This window comes from Mesoplodon bidens, assembly GCF_964165515.1.
Source record: "Mesoplodon bidens genome assembly, chromosome: 8".
In the NCBI taxonomy this organism is placed as follows: domain Eukaryota; kingdom Metazoa; phylum Chordata; class Mammalia; order Artiodactyla; family Ziphiidae; genus Mesoplodon; species Mesoplodon bidens.
This window is the reverse complement of record NC_138165.1, coordinates 6627630-6647474: the sequence shown is the minus strand read 5'-3', so window position 1 is coordinate 6647474 and position 19845 is coordinate 6627630. Positions and strand designations below refer to the sequence as shown.

Here is a 19845-nt window from a genome sequence, read left to right as displayed (position 1 = left end):
GCCCGCGCTGGGCGCCGGCCTCACGTCACACTCCCAGCAGGTCACCTCGCCAGGCTAACTGTGAAAACGGGTGAGAACAGGTGTCTAGTGCTCCGGGACCAACACGCAGCGCCCTTCCCGACCTGACCGGCCTCCTTCCCTCCTATTTCAGACAAAGCGGAGGAACCCCCCCCAAAGCCCCTCCTGCATCGTCTTCTTCCCAATTCTGCTCCCTGCAACCATCCTCAGCCAGGCCCTGCCAGGAACACCCTCACTACTCTCGGACCCACTGGGCACAGTTTCCTCCAGGCCCTCCACCACCGTGTCTGACCCACTCATCCCCATTCCCTTCTTGAGCGTCCAGAGTGTAAACAAACACGGATCGCGGTGTCTAGGCTACTCATGGACTGTCCATTCATAGACCGCCAGGCCTGCCAACATCACGTAGCGTAACTGCTCGTGGGGACTTGGGTGTGGTTTATATGGCAGAGGGGCATATCCTTTCTCTTTCCATGTTCTTTTAACACAGCGGTCCCCAACCTTTTCGGCACCGGGGACCGGTTTCGTGGAAGACAATTTTCCCCGGACCGGGGCTGGGGGTCGGGGGTGGTCCAGGCGGTGACGTGAGCGCTGGGGAGCAGATGAAGCTTCGCTCGCCCGCCCGCCGCTCACCTCCTACTGTGCGGCCCGGTTCCTAACAGGCCACGGACTGGTACCGGTCCACGGCCCGGGGGGTGGGGACCCCTGTTTTAAGAGACCTCAACTCTGAATATTCACTTTAAGTAGAAAGGATGAAAAAACAAAGACAAATCATTAGGACCCTAAATTTGTCCTCACGTATTTCTTTAGCTTCTAAGAATCAGAAAGTTGACGTCTTCAAGAACCCTCTCATCTCCGCCCCTGCCATCCCACCTTTTCCTTTAAGCCTTTTAGCATATGGTTGGTGGATAAATTACAGCCAACATCCCAATCTCCAGTCTGTCTTAAACAAGACCAACAACTGGGTAAGTTAAACGCTGTGCCAGCTCTATGAGCAAAGAAAGGCAACGGTCCACAACTCCTGGGCAGCGCAAGTCCAAGTCAACCCTCCACCACCAGCCTCCTGCCTAGCAGACGGACGGCTGGGTACAGACCGATCTGCTCCCCACCGGCACGTAGCAATCAACAGCCAAGGGGTCACGCTCTCAAGCCCCTGAAGCTACTTGTGCTTTCAGACCGTGGAAGGCCTTCCCTTCTGTCTTAGGGTCCCATCACTGCCTGATCCACCGAGAGCACAGTTTTCTTCCTTTCGTGCTCCCCTGGATCCAGCAGCCACTGCTAACATGGCCCTCGCCCCTACGCCTGCCACCACGACGAGGCTGTTTCCCCTGACGGGCCTTGCGCTCTGGGGCCGGGGGCTGTGTCTCGTTTCCCTGCACAGCCAGCCCTGGCAAGCCACAACCTTCGCGACACACAGGAGGCCTTCACTGAGTGTTAACTGCTTAGAATTCTGAGTTAAGGTTCTAATCTAACTCTTCATTCAAAGTTGAAAACAACATAAAAGAGCAGGCTGGAAACAAAGTATACATATATAAGATTTTTCAAATTAATTATTAAGTTGAAATAAACCAAAACACATGAACACGCCAGTGAGGTGAAAAGAGAAAAAAATAACCTCCAGATAAAACTACTTCATAGCAATATGTACTCACTCACTTGTCACTCAGTAATGGATGCTGGTCTTAACACAAGAGTCAGAAAAAAACCCAGACCAGTTCTGCTCCATATCAAGTGTGCTATTATACTTGGGGCAGTAACTTTACCTTTCTGGACCTCAGCTTCCTAACCCGTAGGATGGGAATGATCCCTGTGTCTCAGCAGCCAGCACACGCCACACAGGTGCCTAGGGCAGGTTAGATCCCCTCCCCACCTACAGGACCGAAGGTGACACAAACAGCTCGGGAGACCTGGCTCAAATGCTGCTGAGAGAGTAGCGGGAAGTCACCCAACAGGGCTCTGGGCCTCCCGGCCACAGCGCGGGACGGAAAAGCACACACCAGAGGCTGCACCTGGGCGCCTCACTGCCCACGCCCCGTGCTCACCCCCACCCGGGTTGTGGTTCCACGCAAGGCCTTCCCCGTGGGTCCTCTGTGTGCCCCCGCGCCCAGGCGCACAGACGACTGAGCAGAGCAGGCCCCGCGTCCACCCTCGCGTGCCCGGAGCTGCCCTGGGTGGGGGGGGGGGGAGGGGCACCGGGAGAGACAGACCGTCTCGTAGCTGCTCCATGTCGTCGTCGAACACGGCCTCCTTCAGGGCCGTCTTGTCGTAGGTGCTGATGGTGTCCGAGTAGGGGTAGGGGCTGTAGTCCCGCGCCCGTGGCCCCGGGAAGGCGCGCGGGGGCTGGGTGTTGAGGAGGGAGGTCTTGTTGTCCAGAGCCGTCCGGCCGCCTTCCACTGCGTCGCTGCCGCCCCGGCCCTCGGTGGCGGGGGAGGTGACGCCACCGTCGCGGGACACCTGGGGCACAGCACACCGTCAGTTCCTTTTCAGGGCTTGTCTCAAGCGTTTCCTTTAAATCTTCAGAATTACTAGGAGAGCCAGAGATTTCTCACTTGAAGTCTGGCCACTGACCAAAGGACGGTTGTTAGTGTCTCCATCTGTGAACACCTAGCTCATAAGCTACCTCAGAGGAGACAGAACACGCTGACGTTCTCATCTATGCATTCATTAGTTTACAAGAAATGTCTGTTTTACTTTGCATTTGCTGACTAATTTGACTCATTTTGGACAGATTAGTGACATGAAATTCTGAGGAGCCCCTGAGAAGGCAGCCTGCACACCTGGCACCCCCAATTCCCCAGGAACCTCAGGTGCCCACACCCCAGCCAACTGCCTTCACCACCGACAGGACGGGTTTTCTCACTGACACCCTGACACAACGCCGTGGACAAATGCTCCCCCGATGACCCTCTCGAGACCTACAGTGGTCCCACCACCCAGAGTCCCCTGCTATATTCCCCTCAAGTGGTGAAACGTCTCACTATGGAGAACTTGACATCCCCCAGGCAGATGGCTTTTCCTTTGGGGATTTCTGACTCTCAGAGCTGGTCTTTACACTGGTCAAAGAACAGGTCTTTAATATTGTCTGAAAATGTCTTTCCTGATATGCACTGAGTTTTGTCTTCAACTAGTTAAACCTCTGGGCCCCTGGCCCTCGTGTCATGTTTCTGACCCCCTTCTCTCCCCGAGGTCCTTTCTTCTGCACACACTGGCCTGTCTGGCTCCCTTTGCAGGGAACGGAGCAAAACGGTCACTTTCCTCATCTCAGACACGTGACTACAGGACAGTGGGGGAACCATTTCCAGGCAGCCAGACCACCCTGGTGAGCCGTGTGGCACTTTTTACTTGTGCTGCTGACAAGGTGCTCCACTGTCACCCTCGCTTATGCCTCTGTGCGGTTTTTATTATAGTTTTATATATGTATGTTAAAATTCAATCATGTAATTCATACACGTATAATCCAGTGACATTAAATCTGTTCACAATGTGGTGTAACCATTACCACTACGTTATGTTTTGGGCAGAACCTTTTCATCTTCCCCAACTGAAACTCTGTACCTATTAAATAATAACTCCCTGCCCCTTCCAGCTCTGGTAACCTCTGTTCTACTTTCTGTCTCTATGAATTTGACTGCTCTAGGGACCTCATATAAGTGGAATCACACAGTGTTTGTCTTTCTGCGTCTGGCTTATTTCACTTAGCATAATGTTTTCAAGGTCCACTCATGCTGTAACATGTGTCAGTATTACATTCCTTTTTATGGCTGAATAATATTCTATTGCCTGTGCGTATTACGTTTTGTTTATCCATTTATTTGTTGATGGACACTTGGGCTGCTTCCACTTCTGGGCTACTGTGCCTAACACCGCTCTGAACACTGGTGCACAAATATATGTTCAAGTCCCTTCTCTCAATTCCTTTGGATATACACCTAGTGGAACTGCTGGGATGCGTTTGGTTCTTACACATCCCACCCAGAAGATTTTGTCCTAATATAACTGTTAGGATATAAAAGAATATATAATATGTGTACAGACATGAACCAAATGAGACTTAACAGGGGTTTTCTCTCAGTATAAGATGATTCGTGGATTATTTTAATTTTTTTCTCTTTGTAACTCTCTTCTAAAAGTAAAACATAAATGATTAATGTAATGAAAAGATTATTTATAAAAGGAGAAAGGGTTTAATAACTTCAGACATTCAAAAAAGAAAGCTAGGGCTTCCCTGGTGGCGCAGTGGTTAAGAATTCGCCTGCCAGTGCAGGAGATGTGGGTCCGAGCCCTGGTCCAGGAAGACCCCAGATGCCACGGAGCAACTAAGCCCGTGCACCACAAATACTGAGCCTGCGCTCTAGAGCCCACAAGCCACAGCTACCGAGCTCACGTGCCACGACTACTGAGCCTGCGCTCTAGGGCCCGTGAGCCACAATTACTGAAGCCCTTGTTCCTAGAGCCCGTGCCCCGCAACAAGAGAAGCCACCGCAGTGAGAAGAAGCCAGTGCACCGACACCAGGAGCCCCCGCTTGCCGCAACTAGAGAAAGCCCCATGCAGCAGCGAAAACCCAATGCAGCCAAAAATAAATAAAATAAAATAATTTATTTAAAAAAAGAAAACTAAACTCCTAATACTCATCACTTTTAACAACAAAATTGTACTTTCTTAACTTGGTATATTCTATTACCCCAGTCTTTGTCTGCATGCAGATTTTATAGAGTGGGAATCACAGTGCGCAGAACAGCATATATTTTGCTTTCCTCAAAGGATCAGCATGTCCCACGTAAATAAAAATTTTGCAGCCATAATGTTTAATCACACCACTATCTCTTGTGTTTTAATAAGATTTACTGCATGCTTCCCCTTCTGTGTTTTCCTTAATGTTTTTGTTTCTTGCTATTATAAATAATGCTGAAATAAGCTATTTTGTGTAAATAATGTCTTTCTTTCCTTTGGTCAAGCTTGTTATTCGGCGCAGATTGCCAAAAGTTAGATTTTTGGATAAAGGATATGAAGCTTAAAAGCGCTTTTGCTGAATACGATTTTTCACTAAGCTCCAAAAGAGCCACATCAATTTTCCAGGCCATCAGTACTACACTCGTTCCTGATGTCCCTTCTGGCATCAAGTGCTCTAATTTCTACTTGAAACAAAGAAACGGAACCTCAGAATCTGCCTGTGGGATTTCTATAACTGCCCGGAAGGCTGGACGTGCACGCGTTTGTGTCCGTCTCTGCCTGTGTGACCCACCTTCCCCTTGGATGTAACCTACGCCCTGACGGACTCTGTCTGACCAGACTGGGCCCGCTGGTCAAGGCTGAGCAGAGAGATGCTGGTGCCTGACTCTTCCACACTTAGTGCAGTTTTATAGCGGCTTCTTAGCTAACATTTGGTGACGAGTGGTGAAGATGCTGACTTTGGACTTCCTCAACTCTTCCTTTTCCTCTCCCCGCCCCTCTGAGCCGAGACCCATCAGCGTCCCATCTGCCACCCCCTGCAAGTCCCGCAGCCCCTCCCGGCCCCCCGCTTCCCCATCCTGGTGCGGGCCTGCTCTCTCCACCTTCCCCCCACTCCTTTCAACATCTGGCACGGTGTTTTTTCATACTTTGAAAAGTTGGAAACAACTTAAACGTCCCCAAATAGGGCACCGAGGACATGACGATGGCACATATCCTTACGCTGAACTATCATCCAGCCACAAGAAGGCACAGGAAAGGCACACCAAACAGGAGGCACCCTATGAAGTCACCTTTACCTTAAAGAACACGCTCCATACACCCCTACACACACAGACATGTACAGGTACACCTAGGGGAATAGAAAGCTGCACACCAACGTGTTAATGGCGGCTCTCTCTAAAGATGTTTTCTCTTCCTTCTTTTCTTTACATGCTGGCTATATACCTCCGTCATCCAGCTTCTCCTGGGGCCTCTGCTGTTCCTGGCAGGACTTCTGTTTCCCTGATCAGAACCACACCCAACCCCAAGTTCCTCGCATGCACTTCAGCAGCCTTTCCCGTCTCCTCAGCACAACACTGCCCGTGGACAGCAGAGCTGCCAGCGTGGACACCCTCCAATTCCTGCTCCCACAGGCCTGCTCCCCTCCTTCCTGGCTAAGGCCAACCTGCTCCCCCAGGGCCCCCGTCTCACCACCTCCCCACGTCCTTAAGGACCCGTGTCCATGAATCGCCCACTGCCCCCACTGCAGAGCCAACACCTTTCTGTCCACACGGGCCGGGTCTCTCCCACTGCACACCCGCCGTCGGCCCCTCCTCGCTCCAGGCCTGTGCTCGAGTCGGCCCTCGGCCCACCGTGACCTCGTGTCCACTCCCAGCTCTGCTCACAACACCCAATGGGCTCCTGGAGAAACTAACCCTGGAAACCGCAGACTGTGATTAGGTCTAAAAGCTATTTAAGAAAAAGAAGACGGAAGTCCAGACGGGGGCCCAATCCCAAAGAAAAGGCCTTGGTCCTACAGCCAAACACCAGTGAGTAACTGTGTGGTTTAAATATTCTAGATTAAAATAGACTATTTAATGCAGACAGTCAAAAAAAGACCCAGTGGAGCCCTTTCAGCCCACATCTGACTCGAGACCCCTTTGGCTGGAACGTCCTTCCCGAAAGCCCCCTCAGGTTCCAGGACGCTGCACTCTCCTCTGATCTCTAGTATTTCTTGACCCCGCTGACCCCGCTTCTGCTGCCTGTTTTCCCTTCGCGGTGATGCTCCTGAGGATTTGGCCCTTACCCTCCACTTGGCTGATTTCACTTACTTTTTTTTTTTTTTGCGGTACGCGGGCCTCTCACTGTTGTGGCCTCTCCCGTTGCGGAGCACGGGCTCCGGACGCGCAGGCTCAGCGGCCATGGCTCACGGGCCTAGCCGCTCCGCGGCATGTGGGATCTTCCCGGACTGGGGCACGAACCCGTGTCCCCCGCATCGGCAGGCGGACTCGCAACCACTGCGCCACCAGGGAAGCCCTTCACTTACTTTTCTTTAGTTACCATCAAGCATCTAGTCAGTGTCTCTCAAACCTCCACCTGCAGCCCAAATCGCCAGCCTCAACTCCAGGCTGGCGTACCCGAAGGCCCGTGGCCGTGTCTGCTTGGATGTCCCACTGCGCTCCACAGGGGTCCCCGTCGCCTCTTGTCCCCGTGACATCGCCTCACTGAGGTGCAGCGGCACTTCCTCAACAGTCCCTGCCGGACACCCCGGCTCTCCTGCTTCTGCTCGCGCGCTACCCGACCCAGCTCCCTCCGCGGTCACCCCCGTCGCAGAGTGACAGCGACCCTCCTCAGACGTGCGTGGGACCATGCCACTTCCCTGGTTAAAAATCCTTCAGATTCTTCAGGGACCCCCGAGTAGTCTGCACGGTGGCTGTGCACCCCCTGGTGTGAGCGCCCTTCTCTTCCCAGGGCCTCCCCAACACCAGGGCACGCCCACTCTCTCCCTCCCCCCATGCCCACGCCCACCCCTCTGCCTTCTCACAGGCCCCTCTCAGACGACAACCTCCTCCTTGACCCGACAAGTGCCTCGTGACCCCGTGGCCTCCGTGCTCAGAGAGTGGCGTCGTCTCCTCTGCACGTCTGCCCTGCGCCCCTCTGCCCCTCTGCAGGAGGCTGCAGCTCCCGGAGAGGCACGCTGGCGTCGGGCGCAGGCTCACTGTTTTTATCACAGCAGAGGAACAAAAACGTGTCCAGGATAAATGAAAGCCAGCTGAGAAAAAGGGCATTTAACATTCTTCACCAAGAGAGCTGAGGGCTGCTGCAATTTCGCAGAGTTGCCTTGGGCCTCTTAAAATCATACCATTCTAACTACGAGATAAAAATAATGTTGGAGTTCAGTAATCCCCGCGGTCAGCATTCAGGACTATCCCTTAAGGGATACACAGCTCTCTACCAGCCTGGGTGGGGACCGCCCCCTCACTGATGAATGGCCCTGTTAGCCTGCGGGTACTCACGACATCACAGTCCTTCCTGCCATCTCTTTTAATGGGCTCGTTCAGATCCTCCTGGCTTCGAAAACTAAACTTTTCGATGGCTTCTGTCACTCCACGCAAAGAACTATAGATTTCTTCAGAGTTCAGGTTCTCGGTATCATAGTCCAGCATGCTAAAGAGCAAAAACATTTTATTTCTTAAATTAAGGCACATGCATCACATTGAGGTATGGGTAAAAATGACTTCTAATAATTTACAGAGTAAGACATAATTATAGTTTCTTTAGGTGATTTGGAATGATGAGGAAGACATCTTTTGTTAAGAGTACCACCACTGGACAATTGAATTATACAGCTTCCTTGTCAGATCTGGTCCCAAACACATGACACCAGCACTCAGTAAGAGCCAGTGGGAAACAACAAGAACCACGAGAATGCGGGAACTCAAACAGTGACAACTGGTGACGATGCACGAGGTAATGGACGTGGAAAAATAACTGTCGAATCTTGAAGATGGAAAAAAGCAGTGTGGTTGTTACTGGTCTCAAATGTACAAATAAATGAAAAGAAAGCTAGTTATTACACACAAATTTTAAAGGAGCAAAGTGCATGACCTCAGAAAGCTGGGTTATGCTCACCAGTATCAGAAACCTATGAAATAAAACCCCAGAGTAGAAAATGCCTCGAAGTCAAATCCACCAACGGACTCCTGAGAGCCTCTCACACCATCTAATCCAGGAATTTGCTTGAATAACCAACTTCTTCTAGATGCGGATAGTGGGAGTTTTACAGTGAAAGCAGATCTTATAAAGATGAGCCACACTTCCAGATGAATATCTAAAAGCACTCCAAAAAGCAAGAAATATTTGTCCCTTACAGAAAAGTGACATCAACTGTTGTCCTTTCAGACATTTAGCATAGCAAAACACAGAGTAAAGCAAAAATTCTCAACGGCCTCCTGTTGTAACACAGTGTATCAACAAGTGACCTTTAGATGTTTGAAACGTACACTGAAACAGACAGAAGATCCTAAGAACAAAACCCATTACCTTCCCTCAGAAAGAATAAACGTCACTTGCTCCAAGAAAGTATTCAAGAAAAAATCAGATGAGTTGGTCTAATTTAATCTGCAGGCAGTCCTGAGCTATACTGAGAATTGCCAAGGACATTAAAAGAATCCTTGGCTGTATGTAAGTAAGCATTCAACAACATTCATTATTAAGGACTAAAGAAGACCGATCTTTCTGTTCTTCCAAAGAGAAATAACTGAAACCAGTCACCCACTGGTGGGAAACCCCCCCAACACCCCCAACTTAAAAACTTAAAAAAAAAAATAATGTTTACCAACCTCCCCCTCAACACACACACTTTTTTTTTTTTTTTTTTTTTTAAGGTTTGGGCAGATGAACAAGATAAGATTTGAACAGTGCTCTCTTGGAGTAGCCAGACCTCTACTGGCTGGAGGGTGATGCCCCGAGTGTTTTCTAAGGCCGGATGGGTCCTGCGAGAGTACAAGATCTGAATTCATTCACCCTGCAAGATGAATTCACTCTCCTGCAACCTCCAGGTTGCAAATCTGGCCCAGGTAGAACCCATTCTTCTCTTCTGATGAATGAAAGAACACAGACACCCCAACTGCACTTGGACAGCTCACAAAAACACACGCCAACTCAAAGACTGGCTCTGGCCATCAAACAAAAAGAAATGTGAGCCTCAACACGTTTACAGCTAAGACTCTGTGTAGACACTGGCAGGAAGCAGAATCAAAAACCTGAACAGAATTCAAGATTTCAACCCCTTCTAAGTTCATAACGTTATCTAAGAGGCAATACCCTTTTAGCGTGAAGAAAGCGTGACCGGGGAGCACTGGGGCCCCCTGACCGCTCCCCCCTCCCCGGCCCCTTCTAGAACAGCACAGCACCAGCTTATGTGTGAGCAAAGGCATTTATACATCTGGCCAGTACACCGTTTTTCATAAATAAAGGCTGAATGTGACTTAAACAAAAAATATGTATACGAGATGTAAAAAGATGCCTGAAAATACTTTTAATCACAACAACCGAAAAGAGGAACACAGCCCATGCAAAAGGGAAACAAAACAAAACAAAACAGGAAGGATGGAGGGATGGACAGGAGGAAGTCTGGGGGACGTTCAGCTTTTAAGGGATGTCACAATATTATTCTCCATGTCGCTTCAGAAGATGTTAGGTTTCATGTAGTTCATCCCATTATTCCTACCCTGAACTTTCTTAAAATACCTCATTTCGGTTCACATAACTTTAGCATGAGAACAGCCTCTTTTTAAAATAGGAAGATAAAGGATTCTGCCAGTTACTGTTCCTCCTTCTGTCTTTCAATTAACAAACCAACTCAGACTTCCAATTTAGGAGAACGTGTGCATGGCCAGGCACAATCTATTGGGGACCCTTCTTTTAGACTCACTAGCTTGTGCTTTGAAGCATCTCCTTGGTATGAAGTGGATACTGTGAGCTCCAGGTGAGAGAGAGCATTCTTTTCCTCTAAAGGGAAGCAGACAGTGTTGCTTTCCTCGCCATTTCACGTTCTGGCGTTTGCGTTTTTTCCAATCAATACCCGTGAGCCCTTACTTCATAGGGAAAAAGGACACTCCCGGGGAGGCTGTCATCAGGGAATCACAGGTGATGTGGTCCCGACAAGCAATACACACAAGGGAACAGCAAGGGGGAGGCCACAGCTCTGCTTAGAAGAGACCTGGTTGGGTGAACCCCAACCTGCCACCAGCCCTCACATTCTGTCTCGTTTTAGCTCGGAGGTATAATCCCTTAGGTTAAAGGCCAGGTCCTAGGAGTCTGTAAACACTGTGATTAGACTCCAGAAAGGTTTCCGTAGGGTTCTTTAGATTAGGAAGAGTTGCTCCATCGGTCCATACTCACTGACCTGAGGTCAGGCCAGGGCACCCAATACCGAGGCAGAAGGCGGCTCTGGCCTCACCCTGCGGAAAGGCTGCACAGCGCAGGCGGGGAGATGCGTGAGGTCAGGTCGCCAAGGAAAGAAAAGCTGGAGACAGGAAGTGTGCCTTCTGAGAGCTTCTTCTTTGCCATTTTGTAGGGAAAAGATACTAGGTATGGAATGAGGATAATTGTTCCTTCTCATGAAATCAATAGGGTTTTGGCCAAGAGCAAAGAGAAAGATACAGATTTCCTCTTAGTTTTATGTAACCAATAGGTCCTCTAAGTGTAAAGGTCTCTGGTCCACTCTCTCTCCCTCCGACAGTTAACAGAAGTTATAGTTGTTTGTGAAGCGTTAGCTGTAGCATTGTACACACATGTAAAAGGTGATTCTGGGAACAAATGTCCTCTGGAGGGTGGTCTCAGTGGCCGGATGGGAAGACTGGCTGTGGGTGAGGCTTGGTGCCCAGTAAGGCACACAGGTCAGTGTACTGGGAGATGGTCAATCACCCGGTCTGATACGCTGAGGCATGACTAACCTTTAAGACAAATGCAGTGGCATGCTTTATTAACATTGAGGACGCAGCCGTCTCACTGTCGACGTGCCCGTGCCCCAACCTGCGCATCTGGACAGTCACCACAGGACTCTCTGCACACTTTAGAAGCTACTTTCAGAACTGGGAGAGTTTCCAAAGGAAGATGCTGTTAAAACACTTAGCTGACTTGTTTACTACATACAGTCTCGCTGTGTTGAGGACATAAAGTAAGAATGTGAATCTTCTGTGCAAAGGCTATCTCTGAGGCATTCAAAAGTAACAGACTTCTTTTTTTTTGTTTTGTCGTTACCCTTGTCCTATCACAGAGGGTGCAAACTCATCTCACACAGCACGGAGGCAGGTGGACTGCTCCATCCTCTGCTCATGTAAAAGTAGGGCTCCAGGGAAGGCGTCCTCTGATCTTTGGACCTTTATAAAAAGCACCTAAGAGACCCTCAAACACGAATCCGTAGGAGCCCACGGAGCCTCCTCTGTAAAGCACTATCGCATTCGGCCAGAAGCCTGCGGGGAACCCACAGCTCTCCCGCCTGGTGCTGGGCCCCCTTTATGGGATGTCACAGGGAGGGCACCTCTCGGGGCTGCCTTTCTGGATCTGAGTCCTCAGACTATCAGCACGTGCGGGACGTCAGGACGGGGCATCAGGAAGGACACTGGCCCACACCACTGACAGCGGGACTGAGGACATCAGGTTTGGGAGGGAGCAGCCCTGTGTGGTCGAGCAGAAGGCCGGGGACACCACGCCTGGTCGCGACCCTGACGGCACACACCGCCCGAGCCCCTTCCAGGGGCCGAGCGCTGCAACCGCAGAGGTCGGTGGATGTGGCCAGTTGATGCAATGGTGCCCTCTCCTGGGGGCACCGTAGGAGCGTCCTCGAGAGGTCTGGCCGAGGCCACGCCCCTGCTCACACTTCTCACCAAGGCTCTAGCCCTGCTGGTCTCGGCCGAGGCGGCGGAGAGGCTTCCCCAGAGACCTGAGGCGACCTTGGAAGTGCAATAATATTGTGACACCTCAGAGAAGTGGAACAGGTAGCTCGTTACCTGGGAGAGTAAGGGCGCCTGAGAGTCTTGTGGGAGGGAGCGGTGGGGATGGAGCTAGGCTGAGGAAAGGGAGCTGGCTGCTTCGACCACCCATCGGCACTGCAACCCCACAACCGACTGCGGTGATCAGAAGACGAGAGTCAGAGAAAGAGACAAGACAGGCAAGGGCGGCACTATACTCTGTGTCCTAGAGCCCCTCTCCCTGACAAAGCTCGACCCAGAGTCATGCTGCACCATTCGGGGGCAAGAACCAACTCTGAGTCCTGAGTTTATGTTTTTAAATCACAACCACAGGACTGCGTGTGTGTACAGGAAATTACAAGCACTTACATGCAAAAAACACAGATGTACTTGCAGATAATGCAATCGGTTATTTCAGAAAGAACCAAAGAAGGATTCATGGGCCTTAATTCAAATGGGACCAAAGGGACGAGAGCAGGAAGCCTCAGGGAAGGTGCCACCCAGCCAGATCACTCAGGCAGGGGACAATGCGTTCCCCCACCGGGACGACCCTCAGATGGGTATTTCCTTCTGCAAAAACAACAGCACCATTGGGGGTGGGGTGGGGTGGGCCATGGTCCACAGGCCGGCTCCGAGAGGGGGGAATGCTCACGTGACCTGATGTGAGGACTAAAGTGCGCCTGAGAACACAGGCTCTCCTCACCTGGCAGGTGTCCCTAAGTGACCTGGGTGTGCAAAGGCCCCGCCCGAGTTCTAACAGCTGCTGCAGTTCAACAGACCCAGGGACACGGGATGGGCGTGAACTGAGCTGACCGCAAATGGGACACCAGGCCACAGGGTGGGGGCCACAGGACCAGGGTCCCGACGGAGCAGCGCGCCTGTCCCGGCACTCATGGCGGTTCTGAGAGCAGTGGTCCAGAGGTGGTCTCCACCTGAGGACAGCGATGGCCCCATTTTATAAGGAAAACAAGGCGTGGAGGGGAGCAGTCACTGTGGCACAGAAGGGCCAAAAGGCCTCCTCTAGGCCACTCACTGGGTCAGCGGCACAGGAGGACACGGGCGACCCCCTCAACTGGGGCCCTGCCAGTAGGGGGAGGACCAAGAGGATGCACCAGCACCTCCCTGTGGGAGGGGGTCTCCAGCTTGATCCCCACTTTGCGTCCGTGCACACTCTTGATCATCTGACGGGATGAGCGTAAAATCCACCTAAAATTGCCTTTTACTGTTGGGTTAACAGAGGTTATCTGCTGAGCGCTCCACGGCCTGTTTGTCAAGAATGCACAGCAGACCAGAGTGAGGACGGCCATGTGCTTTTTCTACCTTAAAGGGAACGGACTGCACATAATTGCTGAAGCCCCTTGCAACTCTGTTTTTCAATTAGCATCGATCACACTCGGTAAAATGAGCTGAGATGTAAATGTGTGTTTAATGATGGAACGCTCCAGGCCATTCGTCTTCTCCCCGAAGACTTGGAGCATCTGTTTGCTCGCTGGGAAGAAGCAGGACTCCTCTCTCCCACAGAAATGATGACTGATGGATGGAACTTCCACAAAAGTCTAACTTGTTTGCTACGGCTTCTCTAATGTTACTGGGTGGATGAAAATGAATGCCTCACTAGCGATTTTTTTTTTTAAACCATCAAATTAAATGTGTTCAACATGTTAGAGTATTTTCTTATTCCCAGCATAATCTGAATGTAGAATTTTTGGACTAAAAAAAATAACTAGTTTATTTTGATACTCAAAGTTAGATTAAAAACAAATAACTCAGTAACTCTTCCCCTTAAGGACAAAAAGCTAACATCCAATGGTAAAGATAAAATAGCAGGTCATAGAAAATAAGTGTTTCAAGAGCACCGCTCAGAAAAATAGCTGAGATCGTATCCTGTAGAATGGGTCTGTCCCTACTTAGAATGTGGTGACCCAGTACATTCTCCTATTTAGTGCAAGAGTTCATTCCTTTTATAAATTTCCTGGTAGAAAGTAGGTAGCCCATTTGAATATTTCCCGTGATATGATGACATGGGGGCAGCTTTTCCCACTTCTGGACAGTTCTAGTTGTGAGAAAAATTATTTCTCCTGTTGAGTTCAAGTTGGCTAAGGCCATTCTGGCTACTTATGCACTGGCTGAGGGCATATTGTGTTTAAAGAGAAAGAAAGAAATTACACAACTAAATAATTCCTTAAAGAAGAATTTGTTGATAAGAAAATATTTAGGTCACACTTGAACTTTTTAAGATTGAAAATAAATCTCCCCATTTCTTCCACTCACCTGTAACCCTAACAGTAAAAATTTAGGCCAGGCTAGTTAAGAATGAATATGGTGACCTGGAAAACTAAATTAGAATTTTTAAATAATTTGGACATCCATGAAGCTTAATACCTAGCCAAGTCTTAGCTCTGCTGGATTATGCTAGCAGCCTCCACCAATCTTTTACTTAGACCACGAGCACATATAACAAAATACTTCATTTGAATTTTACCTTTTGTGTATTACCTAAAGAATGTGCCACCCTATTAATGAAATAACTAAAAAATAAGAAGTATGAACTGTGTATTATGGAAGAAAAGATTTCTCAATGTTGCAGAAGTACCATTTCTAAACAAAGGCAACAATTTACAGAGAAGACAACTTCTCCATAAAATTCTCTCCTACCCAGGAGGAGAACTCCATGATTTTACTGCCAACACTGGGGTCATTTAAGACAAACCGTTTGTTTTGATACAGATGTTAACATTTAAAAAACAAGTGCGCTGAGCCAGAGACACACTTGGGGAAAGTCAGACATGTTTCCATTAGTTTCTGGTCTCAAGCGTCTAATTATAATAGCCTGCTGAAACCATGACCACACAGACCAAATCTGGAAACATAACGCTACGCTTCATTCTACCTACATACAGTACCAGGGGACCTTAGGAGGATGAAACATAAAGCAATATAGACACTAGGATACTCTAAGTATACAAAATATTTCGTTTCTCCAGGAGAAAAATACAAATTTGACATTTTCCAAAATATTTATATGATAACTCGAGAAACTGAAGCCAACTTCAGTGGTAAGGATGGAGGAGTTTCGAAGAGTCTTGAGCATTACAAAAGTCTAAATTTGAAGGCACTTACATTTTGCTATCTTCCAACTAAAGAGGTAACTCTTAAAAGGGTATGGCATACTTGTGATATTTTCCTCTAATTTTAAGGTAGTGGTGTCAGCAACCCTTAAGACACAGCCCCCTGATTCTTGTTAGTGATCCCAAAGCCCTGCACTTCTTGAAGCCAAACACACATGCATGACTCCTGCCGGTCCAGCCTCTGGCTCCTTCCTAAAAGCTGTGGCCTATAGGATCACTACTCTGAGTGAGGCCATGAGAAACTCCAACACCTGCCAGGGGGTCATGAAAGACACCGTGCAGGGACTTCTAAGGGCTCTGGCCAGATGGGAAATGTTATCCAAAGATCTTAAGGCAAACTCTCTTCTCTTTCTAAGTCACTGCCCCAGACTCTGTTAGGCCCATGTTCACATGGTCCCAACAGGAGTCTGAAAATGCTGATCCAGTTTTAGTTCTCAGGTTCTCAATCCCTTCTCAGAGCAGCATTCGGCTTCAAACGTGAGCCCAGAATGGCCACTTGGGTGGAAACTACCCCAGACTACGTGTGGACTGATTATAAAGGGTTTAGACGATCAAATACCTGTAGGTGCTCCTATCGCTTACAGAGTAGGTGATGAGTTTCTAAATGCTTTCTATGTGAAACAGGGCTCTAAATGTAACTTGCAGTTTTAAAATCTTTAAGGTACTAGAAGAAAGTGTTTAGAGCTACAAGAATCTCAGAGACCATTCAGCAGAAACCGCTCATTTCACCACAGAAGCCAGCCACTTTGCCCCAAGTGACACAGTTAAGATTTGGGTGAGGGCTAGGAACCGTGGGCTCCTGCAACCCATACACTTTTTGGTATTCAGCTTGGTCTAAAAACCTAGAAGTAGCCTAGACAGTCATCGGGGTGCTTTAGTGTCTTCACTCCTGTTGAAATGGCATTACCTTGGAGACAGGCCCCCATGGGAGCAGTTGGTGGGGGAGGTCAGGGGGCTGGTCCGGCTGCTGGGATGTCGAGAGGGGGTCCGGCCAATGGTGTTGCTCGGAGAGCCCTGGGAGAAGGCAGAAGAGCTCCATCACATGAGGGATAAATACAGAACACAGTTCCGCTTTGCCCCTCGGCCTTCGAACCCCCGTGCAAATAAATGGGCAGATTCTGCGTAATCAGGGTGATTTTTTCCAGAATCGTAAGGTCAATTTTAAGCGCATACAAACCAAAAATGGATAACTGTCCTGCAGGCATTCCCGAAGCTGAGTGACTGCTCTCAGCTGGAGCAGACAGAGTAGCAGACACAGCTGAGCATCTGCTCTCCATGGGGACGGGTGAGTGGAGGCCACCCACCGTGACCCAAGCACTCACCACACTGGTGTTACTAGAGTTCTTGAGGTGGTTATGCAGGAGCTTGGTGGCACCATCCTGGAATGTTTTCGGCAAGGCACCAAGTAACATGGTAAATTCAGGAGTGTTCAATTCAAACAGAGAGATGAGCACGACCTGTGCTGCCTAGAAACGGAAGAGATGGTTAATTTATGTCACGTACAGCTGCCTATCTTGGTCAAAATGCTCAATGAAGTTGCTTTACTTTATTTTATTTATTTATTTATTTATTTTGGCCGCACCACGCGACTTGCGGGATCTTAGCTCCCTGACCAGGGATTGAACCCAGGCCCCCAGCAGTGAAAGCACGGAGTCGTAACCACTGGACCACCAGGGAACTCCCAAAATTGTTTTTAAAAGAAATCTCTTTTGTATGAGTAGAATAAATAATAAGAGGATATCTGTGCCATAAAAAAAAAAAAAAACAGCACCTAGAGAAAATACCATCATCAACTATAAACAGCCAAACGTCAATATGGAAAATAAGCCCTGGTTTCACTGAACACCCTGGTCTTGGATTTTACAACAGCACATTAACAATAAATTCCTGAAACTTTTTTCCTCTGCTGTCCAACACTAGGGACAGAGTTGGTGAGTACATAAATGAAACAATCAAAAAATTTGAAAAGGCTTAAGATTGTCCATTCTAGTAAGTCAGAACCGGACAAGGCTCCTAGCATACCCTGGAAAGCACAAGTTTCTAAACAAGCTACCACCGCGTTATCTTGAAAAACCACTTTTCCTAGTGACTAAGAAACACTAGAAATAGAGTTCAAATATATCTGAAAAACTCCTACTTTTACATCTATGAATTGAGGACAGAGACAGTCTTTGGGAAGCAAACTAGATTTACATGGTACGAGTTAAAAAGTTATTACTCTTCTGCCTTTTGGGAAATGTTCTACTTTCCTTTATGAGAGACGACATATGCTCGTAGTGGCTATAGCAGTAACGTGGGGAAGAGTAAGCAGCTAGAACACCAGCAGTGAGACCCAGGCTTCCCCGGCAAGCTACACGCCTGCTATGGTGCTCGAGCTTAGAAAACAGTGCCCTCGGAGTTAGTTACAAGGGTTTTGATTTAGAAGAACTATTCCAAAAGAAAATTTTAGTTAGTACTAACAGGCATTTCTTACAAATTTCTAAGAGTCAAAAGAAAGGAAAACATATTATGAAAATCTTTCGACTAGAAGCAAACATTAATTTTTCCAAAGACTGTAATATTTAGGATTGCAGTAATTATCCTAAATATTTTTTCCACTATATAGACTATTACATAGAAACATGTTTGCTGAGAAAATTTTTGGAAATAAACACCCACAAAAAACCCCACTTCAATGTTTTTATAATGTTACAATTAATTCTAGGTCCAGTCAATAATATAAAATTACTATTTTGTATCTGGAGAAGGAAAAAAAAATATCCAAAGACCCAAATGTATTTAACCAAAATTAAAACTTAATTACAAAATTTGAAATATCAGTAGAATAACACATTTTACACAATAAAAAATTATCTTTCATAATGTCATAAGCATTGAAGCACAGCATTGGGCAAAAGGATCTTACATTTTCCCTTGATTTCCAAATATGGTCATTAATATCCTCTCCAACCAAATTAAATCATAAGGGCCAGTGTGCTTTCACAAGACAGGCAAAAACCATTATTATTGATTGTACTAAAACACACATTTCTACATGTCATTATTGGAACAGTTTTAACAAATCATTATCTGAAGAAATCTATTTCACCATCAATTTAACACACTGTTAATATGATTTGTATAAAAGCAAATTCCCCAAATCATGCAAAGTAACCTGTGCATTAAAAAAATTTTTTATTAGATGTTAGAAAAAATGCATGCAGAAAACACTGCACTTCAAAGAGAAGCAAAGAAGCAGACTTGAGTTTGGGCCAAGGGAAGAAAAATCAGCATCACCAATTTAATAAGAAAGTTGAAAATGCTGAAAATGGCATTAGAAAACTATTAAATGCATTATCACATTTTTGAATAGTATGTTTTTATGTGAAATGTGCCACTGTCTTTAGATCTAGTTTCTTCCCAGAATGACAAGATACCTGATACTAAAAATTTACTGGGGGTTTTCCATGAAGCAAATTATAACACTGGTAGGATCTTTTAGGAACAAGAGGGCTGCAAGGTGACAGGCCTAGAGACTGTGCTAATTCGTGGCTACTTAACATTAGTGACTTTTCGTCATATGGGAAAAGAAAGCGCAGCAGACTTCAACTTCTACCCACTGAAGAACCTTCTCTCAATAACCCTAAAGTTGAATTTTGATAAGAAATTAAATAGAAAGACAGGGAATTCTGAAAATAACTCGTTGGACAGATGGTATGTGACTTACGCATATAAATGAATATAATTTGTTTTTTGCATTTTTCCAAAATATAAAATGTAAATGATTTTATTAGTTTTCAAAAGTAACCCTTTGGCCTAAAGCTGTTTTCAAAGTAAAATCTTTTTCTGAAACCCAAGCTCCAGAAATGGATGGAAAGTATCATTTAAGTATATTATTTTAAAAAGATTTCACATCAAAGTTTTAAAAGGAATGAGACTGTTATGATCCTGAAACATTTTATCTACAACTCTCTGTATCAGTGAGGAGTCTGAATACCAGAACGTCCAGGCAAGGATGACAACTGGCTTATATTTATCGTTACCATCAATATGCTCTCACTGCAGGAATAATTCCAAATATGGGGATGGGCTGGAGAGATTCATATTTAAAAGCCTGGGGCAGAGCTCGTGTTCAATAATGAGCCCCAAACCAGAGGGTGTCGCTGTCCCAACTTGGAGCTCTTGCCCCACGTGAGGAAGGGCCATTGAAAAGCCAGACCAAACCAAAACCTCTGCTGCTGACGTTTTCTAACGGGCAAATCTGGGGCGACGTACTTTAACGATCAAATGGCGACCTGAAAGGAAATGACTC

At 47.5% G+C, this 19845-nt stretch overlaps 1 protein-coding gene across 3 annotated transcripts in view; it reads right to left on the bottom strand.

Moving 5' to 3' along the window:
- CLASP1 (cytoplasmic linker associated protein 1) overlaps positions 1 to 19845 on the bottom strand; it is a 268761-nt gene that overhangs the window by 30790 nt on the left and 218126 nt on the right. For all 3 annotated transcript variants that reach the window (XM_081241674.1, XM_081241676.1, XM_081241675.1), the window contains 4 exons: positions 16877 to 17020; positions 16462 to 16568; positions 7966 to 8116; positions 2226 to 2472 (listed from right to left, as the gene is read on the bottom strand). In XM_081241674.1, the coding sequence (XP_081097800.1) occupies positions 2226 to 2472; positions 7966 to 8116; positions 16462 to 16568; positions 16877 to 17020 (649 nt within the window). The remainder of the gene's footprint in view (positions 1 to 2225; positions 2473 to 7965; positions 8117 to 16461; positions 16569 to 16876; positions 17021 to 19845) is intronic.